The sequence below is a fragment of the Aptenodytes patagonicus genome, chromosome 2 (genome assembly GCF_965638725.1).
Source record: "Aptenodytes patagonicus chromosome 2, bAptPat1.pri.cur, whole genome shotgun sequence".
Lineage (NCBI taxonomy): Eukaryota > Metazoa > Chordata > Aves > Sphenisciformes > Spheniscidae > Aptenodytes > Aptenodytes patagonicus.
In genome coordinates this window covers 152,789,181-152,815,008 of record NC_134950.1, presented here as the reverse complement: position 1 = coordinate 152,815,008, position 25,828 = coordinate 152,789,181, and the positions used below count along the sequence as shown (strand labels likewise).

At 38.8% G+C, this 25,828-nt stretch overlaps 2 protein-coding genes across 4 annotated transcripts; one reads left to right on the top strand and one right to left on the bottom strand.

Annotated features, from left to right (window-relative positions):
- Positions 1 to 889: 889 nt before the first annotated feature.
- Positions 890 to 8,160, bottom strand: THNSL1 (threonine synthase like 1). Of its 2 annotated transcripts, none has more exons than XM_076331722.1 (2): positions 8,099 to 8,160; positions 890 to 7,604 (listed from the first exon to the last, which is right to left on the bottom strand). In XM_076331722.1, exon 2 carries the CDS (start codon positions 7,537 to 7,539, stop codon positions 5,317 to 5,319), a length of 2,223 nt encoding a protein of 740 aa, XP_076187837.1. In that variant the 5' UTR covers positions 7,540 to 7,604; positions 8,099 to 8,160; the 3' UTR covers positions 890 to 5,316. The 2 variants fall into 2 exon arrangements, with proteins under 2 accessions (XP_076187837.1, XP_076187836.1); XM_076331721.1 differs by having other exon boundaries at positions 890 to 7,607; positions 8,099 to 8,156.
- Positions 8,161 to 11,708: 3,548 nt separating this feature from the next.
- ENKUR (enkurin, TRPC channel interacting protein) lies at positions 11,709 to 25,350 on the top strand. 2 transcript variants are annotated; one of them, XM_076331720.1, is made up of 5 exons: positions 11,709 to 11,894; positions 15,299 to 15,426; positions 18,601 to 18,827; positions 20,683 to 20,829; positions 24,957 to 25,350. In XM_076331720.1, the coding sequence occupies exons 1-5, from the start codon at positions 11,818 to 11,820 to the stop codon at positions 25,128 to 25,130; spliced, it is 753 nt and encodes a 250-aa protein (XP_076187835.1). In that variant the 5' UTR covers positions 11,709 to 11,817; the 3' UTR covers positions 25,131 to 25,350. The 2 variants fall into 2 exon arrangements, with proteins under 2 accessions (XP_076187835.1, XP_076187834.1); XM_076331719.1 differs by having other exon boundaries at positions 15,281 to 15,426.
- Positions 25,351 to 25,828: the final 478 nt, after the last annotated feature.

Genomic DNA, 25,828 nt, shown 5'->3' with positions numbered 1-25,828 from the left:
GTGTTTCCTTAATTCTGCTAAACAATTTTCCTATTAAACATTTTATTTCCTGTGCTGTCAAGAAAGTAGCCAGAGACCATCTTAAACAGCTACCAGGGAATAAAGTTGTCTCGAGTAAAAGGCACAAACAGCTTAGATCTACCTCCACGCCAGGAGACCTTCAAAAGTTATACCTAAGTTGGAGAGCAAGACCAAGATTGATGTCTTTTTAGATTGCTGCATTCTGAAAAATTATTGAAGCAACAGCTTCCCAGTTCCGATAAGTGTGCTGAGCACATTTGTGACTACTATGAAGAAACACAGTAACATTTAAATCCTCCTCAAGCTGCTAATATATGTTCAGAATTAACTGCTTGTTCACGTTAATTCACTGAAATTAACTACTCATTTCTTATTACTGTTTTAACCATTCAACTAATTTTTAAGCCCATGATCCTGAAATCATATTCCAAGTGAACCAAAGTTGCTCCACAACTGTTAACAGACAACCAGTTCATCCCTCCGCTGAACTACGCGTGAATAAGAAAGATTAAACTGTCACAGATTTCCTTTTCCATATTAATTCCTCAGAATACAGACTTTCCATTCAGCACCAGACAAGTCTGCGGTGCAACGTAAAGAGCGTTTAGACATTTGCTATTTTTGATGTGGGTTTATTTTTTTATACATACTTTCCTTCCAGGATGATGCAAATTATCTCACTAACATCTGTCAATCTCAGCAAAGTGAATTACTAGATCATTTACTATACACCTAACTTTGAAGTAAACACAGGACAGTCTTTCAAGATTTAAGAATATCAAATTCTGAAACCACTTATTTTAGCAGATTTTCTTTACATCACATTGATAAGGATTTAAGAACATATTTGAAAGAAAATGCTACACAGTGGATACCACAGTATTTATTTAGAAAAAATATAGTGGATACAAATTACTAATGCATATTTCAGGCATGCCAAACACGATATACTTAATAACAATGTGTGTTCTTGATGTCCTTGAAGAGCAAAGTTGACCTCTTGAAAAACAAGAATCTTCCCTTTAGCGTTCCATCTGCTAAAATACTCCATCGCCTCAAAAACATAAATAGCAACTCTTTCTAAATCGTAAGATACTAAGAAAACAGAATTATCTTCTGAAGTCATCCCTATCTGCTCTATTCACCCTTTACTTCAAATCACTCTCTGTCACCCTGAGAAGCAGGACTGTGACTAAAGGCAAGTAATGAGCAGCTGGTAAGTCTGCAAGGAAAATGAAGTATTTTCCATATAAATAGTCTTATAATAAAAAGCATAAATATAGACATTACAATTGTCCTTACATTTGTTACATTTGTCCTTAAGGTTTTTCATGTAGTATCAGTGTTCAGCAAAGATTTATCTATACAGAAGAATAATAGCTTAACTAAAGCTATGCTATTAGTCCAGGTCAACAAAGCTAGTGGAAATGTGTATATATGCATGCTCACACTCTCTGTAAATCTGGCTTATATGGATTTAGACAACAACATCCCATCTTTAGACAAATAGGAGCAAACTGCATATACACCAAGCCTAAATGGCTTAAAGAATCCTGCTAACCATCACAATATAGATTTGCTTTTGTGCATCATTAGCACACCATTTTTGCCTTAAGAAGTTAATAGAAAATATTGCATGACAACATTCAGTGTGCACAATGTCTGCAAAAGACAAAAAAAGGGCACTTGTGTCCACTCTTAATCATTAATGCCCTTTGAATCTTTCATAATACTGGTAGTGGGGAAAAAAGAGCTGTAACAGTAGCACAATGTTTGTTGAACCACAGTATTTCGCTGACATTTACAAAAGCTGGGCTGGGAAGGCAGAAGGGTTGCTTCCCTCACTCTCCTATCCCCTCACAGCCAGCCATAGCAACACATACACTGGAAATTTCTTCTCTTCCATTCCTCCAGGCCCAGCAGGACAAGGCATGCCAGAAAATTGTACATTACAGCTATCACAACAGAGCATCGGCACCTGGTCACAAATACTGTGTACATCCAGGATCACACTACTGCAGCATTTTATAGTGCCCATTACTAAAATCCACAAGCAGATGTGGTGCACAAAAATAGTTCACTGAAGTTATAAGAAAGTCCAAAAATTAATTCATTATTTCTAAAAATGAGCAAATACTGTATTGTAAAAGCCTTTAGAAATTCTGAGAAATGTACTAATACCATACATGCTCTTTAACTACTGCCTTTATACACCTTAACTTCACATTGAAAGCCCATAACTAAGTACAACTGCTCATTTTTTTACTTATTCATGTAACCATATCAACTGTTGTAATGGCTCGTGATATGAAAATAGCAACTAGGAATTTTACTAATACTTCCTCCTTCAAACCAAGCTCGAGTTACTGCCATGAACTTTGAAATACTCATTGTTTGAGTCATGCCAAAATAAATCCTCTGTTAGTTTAGTTCTGACTGTTTTATCTACTAATCAGCTAATTCAAGGTAGGACGTTGGCTTCTAGCTTAATCTTGTTTAGAATCTCAGCTTTTCTCTTTTAGGTGCTATGAAAACAAGCTCTTCTTTGTAGACATTTCTATAAAGTATAGTAACAGCATGTGACAAATTGCCCTATGATGTCAAATGGCATTAAGCCCCATGGAACCAGGTACTGCAGGATTTCCAGAGAGTCATTATGTTGAAACCAATTCCCGTTCCAGTAATTCAATCCAGGCAGTTGGGTTTGTTTGGGTTTTGTGGGTTTTTTTTTTGTTTTGTTTTGTTTTGTTTTTTTAAGATTTAGAATTCTGGTTTTGTACCGAGTACATCTAGTGAAAGCATTACATTGCTTTCCACTCGGAGCTACTGTGAGAATCGGACTGAAACACACAGAAATACAAGGTGGATGTGCACTTATCACCTATACAAGCAATGCTTCTTTTTTGGCAATATGGTTATGCAACTTTTTCTTACAGAACTTGGACTAGTTTTTTAATTACATATTTATGGTCTTTCTCATGTTGTGTCTGGAAAATGATGAAAATTCCTCTGCCCTATGAGAAGAGACTGAATGAGCTAGAACTTTTCACCCTGGAGAAGAGGAGGCTCCAGGGGCACCTCATCACAGTTTTCCAGTACTTAAATGGTGGCTAGGAAGAGGACAGAGGTGCTCTCTTCACAAGGAGCCATGACAAGGGGAAATGGGTACAAGCTGCACCAGGAAAAGTTTCATCTTGATACAAGAAAGAAATTTTTCACAGTGAGAACACTCAATCACTGGAACAACCTCCCCAGGGATGTGGTAGAGTCCCCATCACTGGAGGTTTTTAAGATGCACCTGGGCAGGGTGCTAGATAATCTCATCTAGGCTCCCTTTCCCATGAAAAGTTGGACCAGATGATGTTTTGAGCTCCCTTCCAACCTGGGCTGTTCTATGATTCTGTGAAAATAAAAATAAAAAATTATTTTCCAAAGTTAGTGCAGAAATAGTGAACGAGGACTGAGCAGAGAAAAGAACTAGAAAGGTCCTAAAAAGGCATCCAAGAATGGCAGAATCTAGAAAGCTATTGTGTCACACCTTTGCTATCAGCTACATTTGATTTTATTGTATAATGTATTCCCTGTGGCAAATGCACATCATGCTTGGGTCTTTTACTTTACACTGGAAGAAATGACAATTTTTAAAAATAGTTTGCTAGTTCTTTACCTCCAATGTGGCAAAAAGTACAAGCAGACACACAGAGGAAGCTGGGGGACATGGGAACAGTTCAAAGCCCCAAGTGAGTCCTGACATCTAGGAGATGTTGCCTCTCGAAGAAGCAAAAAACATTATCAATTACCATCTCTGCTGCCAGTACTTTCCCTATTTGAATCTTGGTGGGAAGCACAACCTCCCATAGCTATACATCCTCACATCTGATGACTCTTAGCTCTTTACCTGTAACCGCATGCCACTCAAAACTTGCCATTTTACCATTTCTCTTAGTGTGAAATGTAGTTACACTTTATGCCCTTGCCAAATATAATCTACAGTTAGCAGGATAAGTTTGTCCATAACCACATGATCTCCTAGGGCAACCTGCTCTATTTTTTTTTTTTTTAATGCAAAAAACCAATAAACAGCCTGTCATTAGCAAAAACAGATTGCTAACATAGATCTATTATAGGTGACACAATGAATACCTCTAATGCTATCACACTTTCCAGACACTGGAATTCATCCTTCACTTTCCTTGATGAGATGCCAAGCACTTTGGGAAGCTTCCTTCTTATACTAATTCATGCAAAGCATGAATAGAATAGAATAGAATAGAATAGAATAGAATAGAATAGAATAGAATAGAATAGAATAGAATAGAATGTCAAAGAAATCAATTTAAGAAAAGTATGAAAACAGAAGTAATTAGAACAAGAAAGCTGTATGTCCTCTAAGATAAAACTTACATTCTGAAAACTTAGAATACAAAAAAGAAATGTAAATAAATGGTGAAGTCTGGTTCTTATTTAAAGAGAATGCTGCTACTACTAGCAAATTCTTCTATAGCATTAAAAAAAGATTCTGAAGTTGAAAGTTCAAATAGAAAAGATCTAGGAAAGAGACTACAACACACTGGAGGAAGAGTCACATCTCAAAAATTATTAAAAATATTGAACGAAGGATTCTGTTTTACACAGGAAAATATCTGGGAGGAAAAAAAATGCCTGAAAAACAAAATAATCATATTTTTTTACATAAATGCTGGCCTCAGAATACATAAAAAAATATTATACAAGAAGATAACATACCACCAAACTGAATGGTTCAAGGATTAACAATACAGGTATACTTCAATTTTATCATGAAATCAACCCTCATTATAGGAACATACGAACATCATTACAGTATCTTATTATGTTTCAGTGCCCTAAGTGAAGTGAGTTAAAGTTTAACTAATCACCTACTGACCAAATGATCACATCATTCTTGCAACAAAACAAGAGCTATTAGTTTCAGAAAGGTCAGACTTCATTATCTTCCTCCTTCCATGGAGAATGCTTCAGGCTCGTGAAGGAGACAGCACTGCCAAGGAAAGCCGGCACTACTGCTATCTCTACTATGTATGACCTGCAAAAAAGTATTCCCATCTTTTATACTCTCAGTTCACAACCTTTCACCACTACTAGAAATCTCACACGCGTTACTTACAAATACTGTTGAAAACGTGACAACTGAGTATAAAACTGCAGACGTTATGCTGTGGACTGGACATAGGCCAGATGAATCATGACTTTATTAAAACATGCAGCTTGTTAAGAAGGTATCACAATTGACACAGCGGACATGCGATCAGTTACTCAGAAAACTTTCATGAAATGATTTTGAATTAAGGTTTCTATACGGGACATCAGCATACCCATATCAGCAGCACAGACCTCGTGATCCTCATTCCCCTTCTTTTTCAGGGTCTCTAATAGGCCCCAGTGGACTGGAGGCAGAGGGCTGTAAGAACTCAGCAAGTGAAGCTGACTTAATGGATTCTGTTTTATTTCTGCAATCCTCAAGGCCCTCAAGATAGCAGGTGCACACTTAGAATAATGAGCCGTAGATGAAATAATAATTGGGCAAGTTCTATCCTGTAATCGATCTGCAACTACTTTAGCAACAGCTGTGTGTGTATCCAAAATATATCCTGTAGTACTGTATACAGAGTGAATGGCAGCTAGACAGTCCTCCTCAGAGCACCATCCAGCCACCAAGTCCTGCTGAAGCTTTTCAAGTAGATCTTTCTGTAGCTGGAAGTGACCCTGATTTTCCAGCTGGTTATATAATTGTGTCACCAGTTGTCCATCCTCATTAGCAATCAGGTGCAAGTATCGCTCAAGATTGGAGGACTTCAAGATATCTACTGCTGGTGAAAAAGTGGGAATTAATTTTCTTCCCCTCAAATCATAAACACCTGTTCTTACGAAGTCGGTCAAAACATTGTTTTCATTGGAAGCACAAATACATTTTCTAATAGGAATTCCCATCATTTTAGCATACAAAGCAGCTAATATGTTGCCAAAGTTTCCTGTAGGAATGCAAACATCTACAGGGCTTCCAAAAGGAATAATATCTTGGTGAACAAGATCAAGGTATGCAGAGGCATGATAAACTATCTGCGGAAGCAGTCGTGCCCAGTTTATGGAGTTTGCTGCAGCTAAAGCTGTTCCATATTCTACTGTAAGAAAGCCAGTATAATCAGAATTAGTAAAGATTTGCTTTATAGCTGTCTGGCAAAAATCAAAATCAGATTTGACACCTACTGACCAGGCATTTTCTTTCTGACAGCCAATCATCTGTGATTTTTGAATTGGGCTTACTCCATCCTCAGGAAAAAAATTCATCACAGCAATTCTCTGTTTGTCAGTGTCATGGAGACGACTAAAGCCATCTAGGACAGCACTCCCTGTGTCACCAGAAGTAGCTACCAGAACCAAGTAATTGCAGCTTCTGGGAATGCAGTATGCAAATATATGTGGCACCATCTGTAATGCAAAATCTTTGAATGATGCTGTTGGTCCATGAAATAACTCAAGGAGAAACTGATTGCCTGCCAGATGCCTAACTGGGGCAATTTTAGAACAAGTAAAGTTTTCTCCATAAGCAGTTCCAATAATTTCTGCCAGCTTAGAAGCAGGAATATCGGCGGGATGTATGCATCTTTCTAGTATCACCTGGGCTCTTTCAATGTAAGTTGCTTCTATTAGGCTTTGCCATTCTCCAGCAGTGAATTCTGGAAGTCCTCTCTCAGGAACAAAGAGTCCTCCATCAGGGGCTAAGCCCTCAGTAACAACGTCACTGAAATATTTACAAGAGTCTTCTTCCATACTCCTTGCAGACCTACTAGACCTAGTGGAAATGAAAGTTTCCAGTTCTGAGTTTTGGTATCTCTTCACAGCATCAAGTACCTTTTCTGCTACAACCTCTGCTGCAATATCCCCTCCACAAAGAACACGGATGTCATACCACCTTTTGTAGAACTGCTTCCTAAACTGAAGTATGTCCTTGAGAGAAATACCAGGAGACTGGCCCACGATGCGATCCACTTTCATTGATTTCAGCCTGCTCATAATGACTGTTGTGGGCACATCCAGATATACAACTATTCCATTTTTCTTCATATGTTGCATGCCAGCAGAATGCATTGGATTGGACCCAGTAAGGGAAATGACACTTCCAGATGCTGAAAACTTCAACAGGGCTTTTCCTTCCTCCTCTAAAAATTGCTCATTACCTACATCCTGCAGTTTTTCCGACACACTCATATTCCAGGTTGTTTCAAGGACATCGTCATCTATGTCTATGACAGGGCAATCTAGTTTCTGACCTACTATTCTCCCAACTGTTGTTTTCCCAGCACCCGGAGGTCCCATCAGAATAATATTTTTGTTTCCAACAAGAGAATGGCTTGAGAACCATGACTTCCATATCTGTGCAAATGCAACAGGTCTCGAAAGCATGAGTTTAAAACACATGCTAGTAAGACTGGTTTGGGTTATTAGTCTTAAAGGCTGATACAGAACAACATGCAACATCTTCTTCTGCTGGGTTGTTGGGTTTGGGGTTTTTTTTCCCCAAACCAACTTGACAATCCACTTAACTGCTTCAAAAAGAAAAAAAACAGTAATTAGTCCTTCAGCAAACATCTAGGAAAAAACCTAAAGGATATGAAATTCAGAACAACAAGAATTCAAACATAAATCCAGTTATGACTTCAGGAGTGCCAGGGAGGTATTTTTCAGACTAAGACCCATTCCCCTCTCCTGCATAGCTCCAGCTCGCTTCCACTGACAAATCCAACTTCAAACAGACCATGTCCTCAGGGTAAACAAAGACACCCAAATCTAACACTACAATACTATTTGCAAATAATATTGTTTATAGGAATTCAAAACCAATTAGTTTTTCCTCTAGTAGACTTACTTTTAAGTACGCATTTACAAATAATGAAGATTAACTAAAATACCTTCTTGTAATCAAAATGTTAACAAAATATGCATTTTCCCCACCTCCCAAGATGCCTTTGATTTCTTATATTGTCTTTCAAAAAAAAAAAAAAATGCAAGACCGACTTAAAATACACAGAAAACTCACAGATTTGTGCAACAGCAAGGCTGGAAGAGTTGCATCCAATTCTCTTCTGAAGGGATGGCAAACCAAGCAAGTGATTTGTGAAGAACTCCTATAATGGAATTGTATTGAGTGTATTTGTGTAAAGTAAGAGAGAGAGAAAACACGTCATGAAGACACTCTACCCTCGAAAAAAACCCCAACATCACTAGGCAAGCTGGATCTCCAACAAAGATTAAGCAAGAAGCTCTCAACATGGTATTTTGTTTGCTTAGAGAAATCAACACCAGTATCAGCATGAATTGCAGCACATGATTTGTGCGTGTTTAGGGCAAAAGGGGAAGAATCTCAAAATCTCCGTAAAGGGGCAAGGAGGCGGCAGAAATCAGCACAAATTTGCACAGAAAATCCCTACAGAGTCATTTTTCATTTTAGGTAGGCAAACAAATATCACTTTATTATTGTTATTTATTCATTGTTCATGACTAAAAATACTTAAAGAAAAGCAACACTGAACTTCCTTTCAGGAAATTAATGAAATTTTAGATGTAAAAATCCAACTCGATGCTTACTCATCAATTCTAAAAAAGTAATAAATATTTTTTATATATATATATTTGAAATATATATAGAATCAGCATTTTGTAGAAATTATTACTTTTAGTTGCTATAGTATGCAGTACAAAGAGATGGTTGACTAAGCTGCAAGTTGTACTTTTTTTTTTTTCCTCCTCGCACTGTAACCCGTAACCAAAATGGCAATCAGCAACTTCTAATAACTACATTTTAAAGACTCAATCTAGCTGCTAGCACCCCAGCATTTGCTTTGCAATGTTTTTTGGGTTTTTTTAGTTTATATACCAGCTACTTTTACCAGTGGGAAAAAAAAATTAATGAGAAAGTGTTTTCCCACGTTAATCAAGACAGACTAAACAAAACAATTAAAGGAATTCACTAAAGACTAAGTTTCCAAATCCTTCAATTGTTCTGTGCCTTTTCTCTACATGCTCTCCAGTCCAAGAGCCTTTTTTCACCGTGGGGAGCAGAAGGAGGTCTGGAATTGCAGCAGAAGGCAGGTGAGCACCAAATGGGAACTGCATCATCTTCCAAAGACCTACTCATGATTAAGCCATGTTTAGTTATCACATCAGTCCTTTAAGACCCTGCTGTCCCCCATCAGTGTGCATAATATCAAATGACTCCAAAGATACAGGTCACAAACTTCAAAAATGCCACAGAAGCTCAAGTTTTGTAAGAGCAAACAACAAAAACAAAGACTCTTCACTTCCAGATGCTCCTTGCTCTAGATTATGCTCTGTGTTCCCCGGTCTGTCTTTTACACTCTACTTTCTTTAATAAACTATTAGCATACGTTACAAAGTCAAAGTACTTCTAATTATTTAAATCTTTGCATTTGCCCACTTCTGTAAGGAGAGATGAGCTTGCAAACAGTAAGTCCCTGTGTTTGCACCCAGTGCTGTGACGTGATGAACAGGCTGTAATTACAAGGCATAGATCAGAGTAAAAATGGGCATATCATACTGTACGGTTTTTTCCGTATCCTTGTAAAGTAGAAGGGAATGGTCATGTGTAGATGCAATACAAGGTTTTTATCACAGTTATTAAAAAGAAAAAACAATCTGTGAAGAATAGTTGTAATATTCAGTATCATTATAAGGCTGTACTGTACTAGCAATGCACTCTAGTGAATACAAACCTACAGAGCTACAGGGCCAGAAAGAGATATTTGTATTAAACATCTAGATGTAAATAAGTTATGTTCGGTATTTTAAAAAATTTAGAGACAATATTTTAGTGATTTTATTTCCTGAACGTAAGAATCACTTCAAGTGTTATGTATGAACTAAGGGAGTATGAACCATGCCAAGCATAGTGGCCTGCCTACCATGTCTAGTTGCACTACAGATTCACTTTAAGATGCAGCCACTCAGTACACACTACACAGCTGCTGGACTTAACATCTGGATTGCTTTATGAATCTAGGCCACGGGGATTTAAATCCCCCCAAATTACAGGTGTACACAAGGAAGGAACTAGACCCAGATATCTCTAGTTATCAGCTTACCATGTTTACATGAAGTTATAAGCAGCCTATGGTATTGTTTGAAATCAACTTGGTTAATCTGGTGCAAAAATTTGCAGGGAATTTCTTTATTGAGCTGCTCAATCAGTTTAATCTATTCCAGTATAATTCAATTTTGCACCCACATAAAGTACATTTACACAGAAGCTTGCAACCATTGAATTCAACTGTTTCTTTGAAACAATTTTTTATTAAATCGGCAAAACCTTACTGTAAAAACAGCTCAAAGTAGACTTTACATCTCATAGGGTTTACCAGTCTAGTTAGAACACCAAACCATCCAACTTTAGATATAGTTATTCTCACAAAAGAGTGGGGGTTTTTTTGAAGCGGAGCTTACATTCGTACCTCTAATGAAATTTTAAGTTTTGACAATACACCTCGACCCTTCACTTAGACTGCTGACAGCACCCACATATCGTCAGCAAATATCCACAGTTTTAACAACCACTGCTGATGACAAGAGTTATAGTAAAAACTGAACTTGGTTACTGGCAGAGACACAAAGTTTGCAAAAACATAATGTATGGTTAAAAATCAGTAACCAGAGAAGTCAATGGCAGTTCACAGCTGTTAAAGACCTCAAGGTAGGTCAAGACTGATAATTATCATATTTCAAAACTGTTAACACAGGACGACTTCCATTTTACTTTTCTGAGAGCTTTTATGCAGAGAAAAAAAAAATAACCCCAAAGTAAACCATTCAACTGCAACTGTCCCACCACCATCCCACAGACCCTGCCAAGGTTCCCGCCTCACCACCGCGTTCCCGCCTCACCGTTTCGACGCCCCGAAGGTGTCAAAGCGCGGGTGGGAGGAGGGGGCCGGCCGGGCCGCGCCGCGCCGCACCGGGGCAACGCGACACCACAGAGCCGGGTCCGTCGCGCCCGCCCAGCCGGCCAGCGCAGCCCCGGGCTCCCACCTCCCCTCAGGAGCAGCGGCGGCGGCGCCCCTGCCCTGCCCTGTCCCCACGGCCCGGCCCGGCCCGGCGCGGCTCGGCCCGGCGCGGCTCCCCCCGCCCTCAGGCGTCCCTGGGGCAGCGCGCGCGCACGTACCGGCGGGGGGCGGGGACAGCTGCCGCGGGGACAGCGCGCGCCCCGCGCGCCCCCAGCCTCACCCACACCTCCCACCGCGCACGCGCAGCCACCTGCTCGTCCCGCCCTCTCGCGACTCCGCCCAGAGCCGCGACGCACGCGCAGTCAAGCCGCCCGGCGCGCCCTGACGGCCCTGTCGGCTTCACCGCCGCGAAGCGCGCCTGCGCGGCTCCCGGCGTTGTTTGGCGCGACTGCAGCTGCGTTGCCGCTCCCGGCCCTAGCGCCTGCCGACAGCGTCCTTCCGCCGCAGGGGGGCGGAAGCGGGGTGGCGTACGTTCCGCCCCCTCATGGCGCTGCTACCTAGCAACGGGTTTCCCTAGTAACTGCGGAGACAACAGCGTGCCGGCCCGCGCCTGCCTCGGCGGCGGCGGCGGCGGCCTGAGGGGCCGGGCGGCGGGGCGAGGCGCTCAGCGGCGGGAGGGCGCGGTTCGCTGAAGTGGGCCGAGGGGGAGGAGAGGCGGCGGGGAGCTGCGAAGAGGGAGGAACCGCGAGGTCCCCTCGGTGAGGTAGGCGCTTCCCCGCGTCCGGGGCCCCTCGGCGGGAGGATGGCGGCGCAGTGTGCCCAGGAGAGCATCTATAACCTCCTGCCCCGCCTGGAGGAGAAGACTGTCAAACCTCCCAGGTACGTGGGTGTGACAGCACCACTTGCTGACACGGTGACTGGTTCTGGCAAGGCCATACATCGTACGGGTTACAGGTATTAAAAAAAAAAAAATCTAGTTTTTGCATAGTTATTGCTCCTCCTAATGAGTCACTAACAAACATCTGAGGGTTTACAGCCTGCTCCGTGAGCTGATGATTCGGTTTGGTATATTCAATGCCATCTTGTTCATTGACAAAAAACTTACAAAGCACTCTTGGCACACAGAGGAATTACACGACATCGTTGTTATTCGCACTTGCAACAATTTTTCAGTGAGCAGCTGAAAAGTCGGTTTTTTTCTTTAATTTTTCTCAGTGCCACACTTCCGTTCTTTTCATGTGTCAAGTGTGTCTTCTGACATTGTTTCTTTTGCTTCTCTTTCTCACCCCTTACGTTAAAAACGCCTTTTGCCCCCCTAGTATTAATTCCTTTGAGAGTTTTTCTAAAGTTCCTATTTGATAATTATGCAAATATATGTTGTTTTTTCAGGTCCCTATTATTTTATATGAAAGCAAGCTGTTACAGTTAGCACTTTCAGTGAAAGGTTAACGTAGGTCATAACTCAATAGCTTTAAAATGAGTAGAAATATCAGTGACACTCCTTAGAACAAAGATAGTTATCCCTTTTCAGGTAAAAGGATTTAGACTTGTGAGATTCCTAGTTCTGAACCTTTTCCATGTAAAAATAGATAATACATCTTTTTTTGTTTCCAATGCGAATGAAAGAGACTTTTGGCAGACAGAGGAAAGTGAAATGACAGTATGGCAAGGCACGCAGCAAACTAAATCCATTCCTGTCTTAATACCATTCAGGGATTTGGATACTGCATGACCACCAGGTTCAGTTTAGGCAAGGGATTTCTTAGGTTGGATGCAATCTGATAAATCCCCTTCTGATCTCATTGACTTCTGTTGTCACCCCACTTCCTGCTTCGGTTCGCAATGTGCCAAATATCCGGCTGGTAACAAACAGTGTGGAACCTGGTTAATAGCATGATCTGACCAGTTTGAACTAATGCATACAAAATCTAGGGTCTTTTCTTTTCAAATGAAATCATATATATTTCACTCTCAACTGACCAGGTACCGTTTAGGAAACCAAGGCAAGCGTCCTCATTTTCCCCAACTTTGATGTCCCAAGACAACACCTGAAGAATAGTAACTGTCTTCTTACAAATGTATTGTCTTTTTTCCCCTTGCCAAATGATGAATGGATTAAGATTCTGAAGTCCCCCGTAACCATGTTTTCTTCCTTGGAACCCTCTCTAACCCTACAATATTGGTGTATGACAGCATATAGCCACTTTCTTGGCCTGAAAAGTCACTGAAAAGATACAACTGCCACATCTCTTTGTCCAAAGGAATGCCTATAGCTGTCTACAAAAGACATCTTTACCTTATGCCAATATGTAATAAACTCAATACCTTCCTCTTCACTTTCTCATTCCAAGGCTGTGTGAACCCTACAAGGTCAAACTCCTCATAAAGTCACTACCTTTCTCTACTGTGTGGCTACAGTGCCACTCCTAGCAAATGGTGAGGAACGCAATAATTTATGAATGTAGTGGGTTTGTGCCTATGTCTATGGCTGTTTGCTATGAATTTAACAGAAAAAAAACCCTACCTCATTCCTTATAATTAGAGGTATTTCTGGAATTATATATAATCTTATGTACATAATCCTCTTTCTGATTTTGGAGACCAAATATCCAGAAGACAAAATAACTCCACGTTTTTTAATGAAGTCCTCTTACATTTTCTAATGTTATGATCAAGTACAAATACATGTATCGGACATTTGCAGCTCAAAAAAAAAAAAAAAGCTTTTATCAGTGTTGCTACTATGACTCCCATTCACTGGCCCAGCATTACATCCTTTCTCTCATCTTATTTCAGTATTTCCATAAAACAGGTTGCATTATATGTAATCTTCTTGTTCTTTTTGTCCTTACCTGAAAACACGGTATAGTTTTTTCATAAACACATTTTTTCTGTGAAAGAAGAGCACAACTGTTCATCAGCTTTTGTCTACCATAAATTAATATGACACATTTCCTGAAGGTGGACAGATTTTAAAAGGTACAATGGGGTAGCCTTAGCTTCAGGAGCAGGGAGTTCTGCTCCTTCAGGAAAACATCTGTGACAGCTCAGTCCTTCAGATGGAGGCAAGATGCTGCTAATCAGCTAATGATCAGCATTTGGCTTCTTTTGGAGAAGATGTTTGCATACTTTTGATTAAAGCAGAAGTTACAGTGCCACATGCAACATTACACCAAAGCAGCAGTGTGTGCATACCGTGTGCATACAGCTTTTCTTGTCTGAGCCCTTACTGATTTTCACATTAGCCATTTCAGTGCCAAAACCACCACTGATTACAGTAGTTCAGGATCAGAGTTAGGATCTGTGTAATATAAGAAATACACAGTTTGCTCTGCTATTTTGGAGCAGTCATCCATCTTGTCTAATCTCTTATAATAGTCTGTAACAGATGGTTCAACAGGAACATTGAGACAGTGATAAAGTGGACAGTAATAAGATAAACTGATGATCAAGGACATTCTGTCCAACTCTAGTCTATGTTTGACATGTTTTCTGAAGCATGAGGTCTTACATACCTCTAAAATATGTTTCATGCCATAGAATGAAGCAGTGAATGTTCTCATTATCAATACAGATCTCATCTTTTTTGAAGCCAGCTAAGCTTCTCCTTAGATGAGTTTGCTGCGTAAGGCCCTACAAGGTACTGCAACTGCAGCTTCTGAAACGGCCGAGATAACGGCATTTGCGTCTTTCCTATACTACAAACTTTCAAATATAGAAAATCTAGCAAAGTAGGTTCATGATTACTATTTTCCCATAGATGCACAACAGCTGCATATTTTGGATGCATTTTTGAACAAAACAAATAGCCACGTTAAAAAAAACTTGTCAAAATGGTGTTAATTAAAAAATGAAGACCAAAGTGTGTAATGCACAACCTCATAAAAATAATGAATTCATGCAAACAGTTTATTTCCAAAATTTATGTTTTGTTCAGTTTCAAAATGTCTGTGTTCAGTATTTATATGAACAGTGCATATACAGGAACTGTTTCCCGAAGTGTGATAATACTGATTTGGAGTCACAAGAGAAGGAGGAAGAAGCAAGCTAACTTCAGAATCAGAAAAACAACTTGTCAGTGCAGAGCTGGGCTTAGCCTTAGTATGGAGGTTATATGAATGATGGCCTTTATTTGGGAGGGAGTACAAAACAAAATAGCCTACACTTTTGGCATGAACTACTGCAAAAATGTATATTCTTTGAAGAAGTATTTTTAATAATTTTCTGACCTTTCACTTCTTTATGGCTATTTTTTAACATCTAAGGTATATATCCACATTTAGACCATCTGTGAAACGTGAAGTAGAGAAAAATAAAGCTCAGTGGAAAACTATGGGACCAGCAAAAGTTGCAGTGCCATCTCCAAAAAACTTTCTGCAGAAACATTCAAAGGAACCCAAGCTACCAGCAAGTAAGTGTAGACATGAAATATATGAAATGTAATGTATTTTTTTATTTTAAAATTGATAATATTAGTGTTGAAAGTAACAGTTATGGAGAATCAAATTTTTTTAAAATTTAAAATAATTTTTGTATGCTGGGGCAGTTTCCATTGTTCCTTTTATAGTATCTATGATACCAAAATTCTTTATTTTACAAAAATGTTTCTTATTTATTGTGTAAAATACTGAAACAAGCAACAAGGAGATTATCTATGTGATTAGAAAATACAGTAAGCATTTACTGTCATGTGGTACAAAACCAGCTGAAACATAAAGAAAAATTATATCTCTTTTGGCTGCAGCTTTTCAGATGTTGAAGATGTGTTGATGGTATGTTCTATCCTGCTGATATTTCAGTTTGTAATTATGTAGTTTAGATTTGTACGTCATTCTTTTCTGCAACTGATCATTAATATTAAAGTAAATAATATGAATGGGGGTATTAGAAGTGAAGTAATTGTTTTTAATGCTTGAAGAGATATGGGGAAAGTATGTGTGCCTTTCTTGATGTTATAAGCAACATACAGCTTTTACTCTTCAGCTCTCATTGTTGGCTCTTCATCCTGTAGCATTAAATTGGCTGGCAGTGTTCAAAGCATAGAAGTTTTTGGAGAGCTGCATGTCACAGAAATAAGAAAACTGGAATATTTTTTTGCAAAATGCATCCTATCTTTGGGCACAAAGCATAATTCTAGGTATAACGAGTTGGCAGTTCTAATGTTCAGCCTCATGGCTGGTTCTGCAAGGGTGGAGTGACCTTCTTAGTGCTGCTGGAGTTCTAAGGACATCGCTGTCAGAATTTGTAATTGAGTTCTAAAGTTTCAGCTTGAAATTGTTTTTAGCCTGGAAAAACAGAAAAGCTTAATGTACAGTATTAAAAAAAAAAGTTGTCTAAGAGAATGTAGGAGTCCAGCACCCAAATTTGTGTGGCACACGCAAATGGCTTTAGCACTGAAAATACAGGCTGTCCCAGGAGGCTTTGGAGGCTTAATGCCTCAGGCAATATGGATTATTAGAACCTTAAGGTAAGCTTTAGTCCCAGAGGTTCTGTAGGCATCCTGGGTCGTTTTTGAATGAAATCTTCACATTTTCAGGACATCTGAACAGCGTTCAGTATACTGGCATGACATCTGAGCATGAATGCTTCCAAGCTCAAGACCTTGTTAAATTACCACACTAGTGTTTTAGATGGGCATAGGAAAGAAGGTTGATTCACCAATAATTTGGAGCAGTCTGTAAGATCCCTTTTAAGTACTTGTATTATAAAATCAGTGTTATCTACTTCAAATTTGCTATATATTGAGATAGAGCACTCTGACCCATTTTTCTCAGAGAAGTAGCTCACAATATTTCTATTTCAACTTGTTGATTCAGGGCTTCATAGTATCGATATATGCTTGGGTGTTTGCATTTGGAGTCAATGTAACAGAGCCTCAAAATGACTATGACACATCATAGCTTTGATCCAGACTAGTAATTCCATTGCCATGATTAGATCCTAACAGATCTTGAGAAGGAACTGTATCATTAACTCAGAAAGTTCTTGTACCTTTGTTGGATGGAATTTCATACCTACCTCAGAGAAGTTACACTGCTATATCACCTCTTTTAAAGCATGGCACTTTCATCACTTGGAATTTAACCAGTTATCAGTTGTCTAAATGGGATTATGGCATTGTGTTTATGGTATCTATGCCACCTTCAAAACTGGTTTGATCCAACTAGTTAAAAAATAGATTGCAAGGACGGAGCAGAAAGATTATTTTTTTTTCCTTAAAGTCTGGGATAGTGTCATTCTTTTAGAGTCTGATTACTCACCACTTCCTTACAAAAGGTATGTTTCCTAACCTTAAGCTGAATCTTGTTTTACTGAACTCTGGCATTCGTTTTAACCAAACTTGTTTGCTGGCTCCAGAAGAAGTGGGGGCTCCCAAAACAGCACATGTGCACCAGTGTACTGCAGATAAGGGTGAGCCAGTGCTCACTGAGAAGCTTCAGAGATCTTGTTTCCAAAAGGACATCCTAAGAGAAACAGAGATTTAAGTCTGTGTTTCCTACAGTACTAAGTTATGGCAAGCTATCAGGTTGTAAAAACAAAACCCAGGAAAGCACTGGTTTGTGGGGTCAGTATCAGGAAACCAGCTGTTGTAGGAATGAGCTCTGTCACTTGTGACATTACACTTATTTTCTGCCAAAGAACATCATGAACTCAGACAACCTGAATCAAATCATTATCTCTGATAATGACTGTGAGTTAGAATTCTATCTAGTGGGAAATATGGTGGGAAATGAATTGTCTTTTGTCATGCACCTGAAGTGAGACTACTCAGGAGACTACTGACTTTCTGTTGGTGCCTTGGAGAAAAGATTACACTAACAAGGAAGAGTTTCTATATTCTCTGGAGAAAGGATTGTGAGAAGCTGTTTATGAGCGTTAGGGAGCAGCAAGAGCAGGGCTTTTCCTTAAGGGGAGGTGAGCCGAGCCAGAAATTGAGGGCAACCACAATGCAGGTTGGGCAATGACCTTACCAACAGGGTGCAGTCCCACCGCACCAGAGGCAGGCAAGCAGAGTCGGGTGGTGATGAAAATGTGTCCTATCAATGGCCTAGTGACCATCAGGCAAGATGGGGTAATGGGCCAGGTCAATCCACTGATTCCACCTAGCTCTTCAGGAATAGGACTAGGGGCAGACGTGGCTGAGACAGCTCAGCCAGGCACTGACAGCCCAGGGCTGAGCTGAAATGGGGCTCCTGAGCCCAAGGGTGTGGGGTGGATGCCCCAGGTGCAACTGGGCAGGGCCGCTAATGCCTAAGGGCCCTGACAATGAGCATCTCTAGTAAAAGTAGTTTTAGTTACATTTGAAAAAAGTCCTGTACTGCTGCAGTTAAGAGGAAATGAGTGGCATATTATAAGGAAAAAAACAACACAGTATTTCCTAGGTTATGAAACTTCTGTTATGCCAAACAAGCATACTCATTTTCATCCTAGTACTTTCCCAGTCAATTCTTTCATTGTAGATACAGTTGGTTTCTATTTTTATGTAATTTTGTACATAATTTTTTCCTTTTGAAAAATGTAATAACATTAAATTGCAAAACTCTTCATGGTTATTGCTGAGAATTTTTACATGCTCAATTCACAGGAAAAAAAGAACAGGATAGTAAGAAATTGCCTGCATTATCAGTGCCACAGAGGACAGATCACCCAGTTATGGGAATTCAGAGTAAAAAGAATTTTATAAATACAAATGCAGTTGCTGCTATCACAGGATTGCCTAAAAAGCCTCAACCTATTTATGTTGATAGAAGACAGGGAGATAAATATCTGCTTGAAACTTCAGGACTTGTTCCAAAATATATTAAAAAAAAGGTAAGTTTTATTAAATTATAGTGCAAATACTAGTAGCAATGCCTATTTGAGGTTCTCTGTTGCATTCTCCTATGAGATGTTTATGATTCTTTTTGAGATGTTTAGATACCACTGCTGTTTGTGGTAGACCTTTGAAATTCATCAAGGAGAAATCACTGGCACTAGAGTTGTGCCTTGCCTTTGCTCTGTATTCACTTGCTTATGCTGTTAGCAAAAAATTGGCAGAATGATGCCGCTAAAGCAATAGCATATGTGTTGCATTGGGAACCCAGGGAGTATCTAACGGGGAAACAAATGGAGTTCTGTGATGAATGAATGCTGGCTCTTTCGGAAAGACAGGCAGGGAAGCAGAGGAGGGGTTGCCCTTTGGTTGAAGGAGCTGTTCAAATATATGGAGCTCTTCTATGGAATTGGCAACAGGCTGGTTAAGCTTGTGGGTCAGGATCAGAGAAAAGGCCAGTAAGTGTCAAAAGTGTGTTTGCTATGGACCATCCAGTCAGGTGAGGAACTGGATGAAATCTCTTTAAGCAACTTGAGGAAATCTTCAGATCACAGTGCAGCTTCTTATGGAAGACTTCACCCTCCTTGATATCTGCTGAAAGGACAACACAATGGGATGAAAGCAATCCAAAAAGGTTCCTGGAGCATGTCAGCAACAGCTTCTTAACACAGATGGTGGATGAGCCAACCAGTGGTCATACTCTTCCGGTTCTGCCACTTACAAATGAGAAAGAACTGTTCAGAGGTGTGATAATCAATAGTAGTCTTGGTTGCACAGGCCATGAAGTAGTTCAAGATCCCCTCCTTCTCGGGGAGGCAGGTAGTAGTGTACAGACCCTGTACTTCAGGAGAGCAAACATCAACTTATTCCAGGGAACTAGTGTGTAGGACCCTGTGGGAGACAGCTCTGAAAAGCAAAGGAGCTTACGAGAGCTGGCATGCCTTTAAGGACAACTTCCTTCAAGCACAAGAACAGTCCATTCCACTACTCAGGAAAACAAGGTGTATCAGGAGTCTGGCTTATCTAAACAAGTAATTCATGACAGAGCATTATGCAGAAAGAGACACGATGTGACAAAACTCATGGCAGAGAAGATGCAAAAAAGGGAACCTGCAGCCCTTGCAGTACCTTTGCACAGCTAAACATATATATATATAAACAATGCTAGTCATAGTGCTACCCAACACTAAAAGATTTGCGAATCATTTAGGATTTGGTAGAAAGAAGGTAGACTCTGTTACCTTCTGGCAGAGCTAGATAGGCTTCATTTTACAAAGGATAAGGCAAAATAGATGTGTTCCCCCAAGTATATCTGGGATATTCAGAAATTATTTTTCCTCCCAGAAACACAATTCTGCCACATCCAGTATGGGATAGTTTATCATTCCTAACTAGTCCAATTTTCGTGTATGTGTTAATAGTATTCACTCTCTTGCAATGTTCAGCAAAAATCAGGACAGAGGAAGATCTTTCAAAGAAAGTATCTAAGGAATGTGTTTCAGAACGTAGAATCTGACACCATATAAAAATGTAAAATAGCTTGCTGTCATTAACAGGTTTCAAACTCCTCACTCAACCATCAGTTCTTATAATTAGACGTTTTGGTTTCTGGATTCTGTTGTCTTCCAAGGTTGCAAAAAGAAATTGAAGGGAATTGTTTATGCGTTTTGCTCAGGCTACAAAGACAATCACGTTTGATACTTCTAAGAACATAGTGATTTAAGATTTTATTGCTCAGTGGCAGAAAATTCCATTTCAAGTTGTCTTTGCAAATGTAATATACTATGGATGACAGGTATGTCTTTGTTTCCTTCTTAAAAGCACGTATAAGAAACTTCATCCTTACCCTTATAGGATTATGGTGTTACACCAAAATATGTAACACAGAGAAATGAAGAAATGAAGAGAGCTCAGAAGGAATATGAGGCCGGTATCTTGGAGCATCTCAAGAAAAGAGCCATGAAACAGCTATCTGATGAGGAAAGGAGAAGTCTTCTGCAGGTGCATATTTTGATTTAGTGTAATTAGTAACATGTACAAAAGATTAATAAGGTAATGTAAGTCCATATAAATAATAAAAGTATACTAGATTTTTAAGCGAGGCAAATGAGTTAGCTACTTTTTCGCTAGATGGAGCTGTAGAACAGTTGTAAACTGAACTGAAGGGAGCTGATTTAGCTACAGTTTTAGTCCAGTTTTACAAGTACTTCAATTCTGTTAGATTCCTATCCCCCTTAATGACTTGGAATTTCAGTGAAACTTCAAAGGAATGCAGAAAATCACCTGTATGGATTTAGTGACAGTTGTGACTCTCTACTTGTGAATCATGGAAAAATACAAATTGGTTGTTGGGCTTTTTTTCCCCTGATGCATAACATTGCCACTTTTATTGGCAGTTTCTATCTTCACATTGTGACCTCACCGATTAAAGCATAAGGTCATGCTTTAAAATGTGGTGAAAACAGAATTAAATTGCAATATATTCGTAGAACTATGACTGGAAAAATTGTATTTTGTCAAGCTGTTTTGGATACTGTCTTTCATACAGTTTTTATTGCACAAGATTTTCTAAAGAGAAATAATACCATAAAAGAAGTAGAGCGGAAAAGAAACATTTTAAAAGTATATCCAATCCTTGAACTGGAGTTTCTCGTGACCACATTTTAGCCAAATTTCCTATGAAAATGAGGCTTACATTACTGTGATATCTATCAGTCTGTCCCTTAATAACTTGATCTTCTCAGCCACTGAAACAAATTAGCAGATGGATGGACATCTCCAAGATGCTAAATTCCCACAAAAAAGCCAACAGAATATCTAGTGAGAAAACACCATGTCTAACTCACTTGCAGAGGTTAACTGGTTAATCAGCATGATCCAAATAGCGAGCACAATGGTGTCTCTTGCTTATGCAGCAAGCAGTAGAAGCTAGGAAGGAGTACGGGAGAGAGGTGAGGGTATTGCATTAACAGCAATATAAAGAACATAACAGCAAGGGTGAAGGTTAAGATATTTTTATGGTGGGAAAGGCATGGGACAAGCTGATGGTCCAGCAAGTTAACCATGCAGCAAAAATGTATGCGCAAAAAGGTGTGTGAGTTCAGCTGCTCACAGTTCTGCATTTAGTTTGATTAGAATTACGTTCTATATTTTTTAAATACAAGAGTGCACTGAAATATTTTTTAACTGAAAAGTTTGTAGATTGTTTTTATTAACTCAGTATTTTCTTTTAAATTTTTCAAAAAAGTTTGCTCTTTCATGGGCCAGATTGCTTATACTGTTGTATTGTCAGGAGGAATTACTGTCCCCAGGGTATGTGGCTTCTGCCCAGTGCTCAGCTGTGGACATATGGGAATTCCTGTCTTTTAAAATAATTGACATTGCTAGTGAACACATGTGCACTATCTGATTTGAAAGAATATGTGGCAATAGATGTCTGAGAACAAAATCAAGCCTCATGAACTTACAAAAATAATGGGAAATAATTTGTGCCAACATTTTTTGAACTCTCTCTCCATTATGCTTACTTTGGTTGGAATTTTAGGAGAATAAAAGTGTATGTTGATAAATGCAGTACATATTTCTCACTGATCCAGCATGTATTAGAATTCCTTATATAGAGTTAGATACTCAGTTTGTGATCTAGCCCATAGCAATAGCAGTCAGCGTATTACATGGCTGTTGGAGGAGCTGTGAGGGAGATTTTTGTGTAGGGAGTCATGATCTGCTTTTGATCTCTCCACTCTGTAGGGATAGAGTAAATTGTGATGAGTGCATGCTCTAATGTGTTTTAAAACTCAGTGGTTTCAGTGATTTCCAAACCAGTTTTTACTAATGTACACAAAGAAGAATTATTTAAAAGAAGCTATGAATGACTATTCTATGAAAGTTTTGGAAATACTGTATTTATTTTCATGGCTATATATTTATAAACTATACCTTACGCCTGGTAGACTAGGAGCTTTATTTAAGTACTTTACAGCCTTGGATTGCAAAGACAAGTAGCATTACAAGACAGTAAATAAATAGGCTTGTTGCTCTTAGTTTCACATGTTGAGGTAGGGTTTTTAAATTTTTGTAGATATTTGTATATGAAGATTGTTGGAATAACCTTTATGGACAATACTTAGATGCTTAATAGAAATATGCAAAAGCACGAATTGCTATGCAATAAATACACTGCTTTGAATCAGTAAAATATTAGTTCATATTAAAAAGTGTGTTTTTCTTAGTATTGGCAGGGAGAGGTCATTTTTTTCTGTTAAATCAATTCATACAGTGGACAAAATCAGACAAGTTTTTAAGCACAAGAGTCCTTGAGTTCTGAAATAGAAGCAACAATCTTCAAAGCTAAATATGTATTAAGAATAATTCCTCTAAATTTAACTTCAGTATGTTAATCAATTAGCTAGTCTGGGAGAAAACGTGCTTGACAATAGTGGAGAAGAAGGACATGAGGATGGAAATCACAATGTGCCATAAAATCTGTGTGTCAGCTGAATCCGGTTTTAGTTATGGAGGAGAGTTGAAAACTTTAGTTCCCAAGAGAGTAACGGCAATTCTTCATTTTTGAAGATACTTTCTGATCTCCTCTAAGGAAACAGAACTGAGAGCCAAAAACGTTTTGAAAAGTGTTTTCTCACTGATAGCCATATTGTATTATTTACTGATTGCTGTATGAGTTCCTTGTAGTAGGTGTGATTATTAAGTTCACCCATATAGTTTTCATGAGGACGTTTGATGCACTGAATAAACTCTACTAAATCCTCATATACGCATGTGTAGGATGTGTAGATTTTGATTATCCTCTTGAGGAGACAAAGTAAGAGCAATTGTTGCAGTAATTGTGAGGATGTAAAGACAAGTTTTAAATTTTATTTTTCTACCACAGTCTGGTTCCATTCAACATATATTGGTGGATAAAAGATTGCCTCCAATATTCAATTAACAGGTTTATAAGTACGTTTCAGTTGATTGCATGGGTTTTTTTAGGCAGGGTTTTAGTCTTGGGCTTTTAATATGGAAGATACAGTTCACTTTATCTAGTAAGGTAATCCTTTGCATAGCAGCATTCAAGAGAGGTAGCAGTTATTGAAATTATTGTTGATAGGGTCAGTGACAGCTAGGTTTTTTAGTCGAAGTGATAAATAAGTTGCCTATAGATGTTATTGTAAATGTAGATTAGGAAGGGAATGCAATTATTTAGAATTTTTTCAAAGTAGTTCATAGAAGTTAAAATATCGTGAGATTGGTTTGGTGTCCATGGCCTGAGCAAAGTCTCAATTATGGAAAATGAAGCTGGTGGTGAGATGAACTGAAACCACCGCTGAGTTTGGCTGGAGTTCCAAGTATTGGTACTCTTGTGATTACTTAAGGTAGGTAACACCACTGTGTGTGACGTCGTGATATCTGTGGTAGCCAGGTTGCTGTTTATGGGGAAGTGGTTTCTGTAGTGCAGTTTGTAAGATATTTCCTGTTGCATTTTGGAGAAAAGAAACCATTTGAGTGATATGAGTTTTGAGGCAGCTTTTATGAATCCTAGTAGTTCCTCAGTGAGCGTACTAGCATTAGATACAACGGAGCAAAGTTGCCTACCTGTGGATCATTGAAAGCACAGAAAGTCTCTTATACAGAATAAGGAAGAGTCACTTCATTTACCTTGTGCAGTTTTTCTTGAAGATACTGAGGACTGGAAATGAAGTGTACAGGCTTCCTTGAGTTCCTGGTAGGCTACAGAGTTCACTGTTAGTCACACTGACATACTTTTTTTTCAGTTTAGCATCTTTGTAGCTCATCCCTCATTGACTAGTTTAATTATTGTTTTGTTACTTCTTAAAGTCTGTAATTTTTTGTCTCCAAGGCATGGAGTTTTTTAAAGACCATTCCTTACATTGCATCAGAATGAGTCAAAATTATTTCTGTTGCAACTACTTTGACTTTTAAGCATTTAATTAATTTGGTCCAATTAAAATGATTAAACATTATCCACATGTTTATCTATTATTTTAACATTGCAGTGACACTTAGCAAATGCACTATTAACAAAAAACCCTAAGTAGTTTATGCGCCTATTATTCTTAATGAAGTAAGGTTTTCTCATATGTTTCCTTTTCATGTAATGGCACTAGGGGCTGAAAAAGAACTGGGAGGAAGTGTATCGTGAATTTCAGCGTCTTTCGGTAGAAATAGACACCATACCCAAGAAGATATATAAAGAAAAGCTGGAATCACAGATGAAACAACTGGAGCATGACATAGAAGTAATTGAGAAGCACAAAGTTATCTACATCGCAAATGAGTAAGGACTGCTTTTCAGATATTGCCTCTTTCCTCCTTTTCGTTTTCTCTATCCCTTCATCTCCAAGAACCACCCCCCTAAATTCTCAGAAGAAATTGACACCGCCAACTATTCAGAAGGAAATACTCAACTAATATAAGTATGTAGCTTCTTAGAAAAGTTGTTACCTATAGCTCTCATCTGTATAATTCACAAAACATTTTGAAATAAAATTCTTAATTAAACTTTGAGTATAAAAACATGAATTTAATCTATTATTCTTTGTAATTTTTATTCACTACTAAGATTTCTATAAACATCATACAAAAAGCATAAAAAATACTGTTTCATATGTTTGGAGCACTTCTTTCCTTGCATAGCCAAAACAAAGTGAAATAATTGGCTGCTGAAGACAGCTTGGTAAATATAACTTCAGGGTGGGATGGCTTCTGGACTAGTTATTAAAGAGCTGTTGCACTTTTTACTTAAAAGCTTGAGCGTTTGTACTGCTAAACAGCTTGGCTTCTGCATAACATTTTGTGTACTCATGTTTTGTTACCAAAACCAATTTTTATAGTGGAAGCCCATAATAATATAGACTTCATGCAATACAGATACCATATGTAGCTTGCTCTGTGTGTTTATGTATAAATAATTCTGTAATACCATAGTAAATCTACAACTAAAGTAGAAAAATGTGTTTTGATTGCTATTATGTGTGTA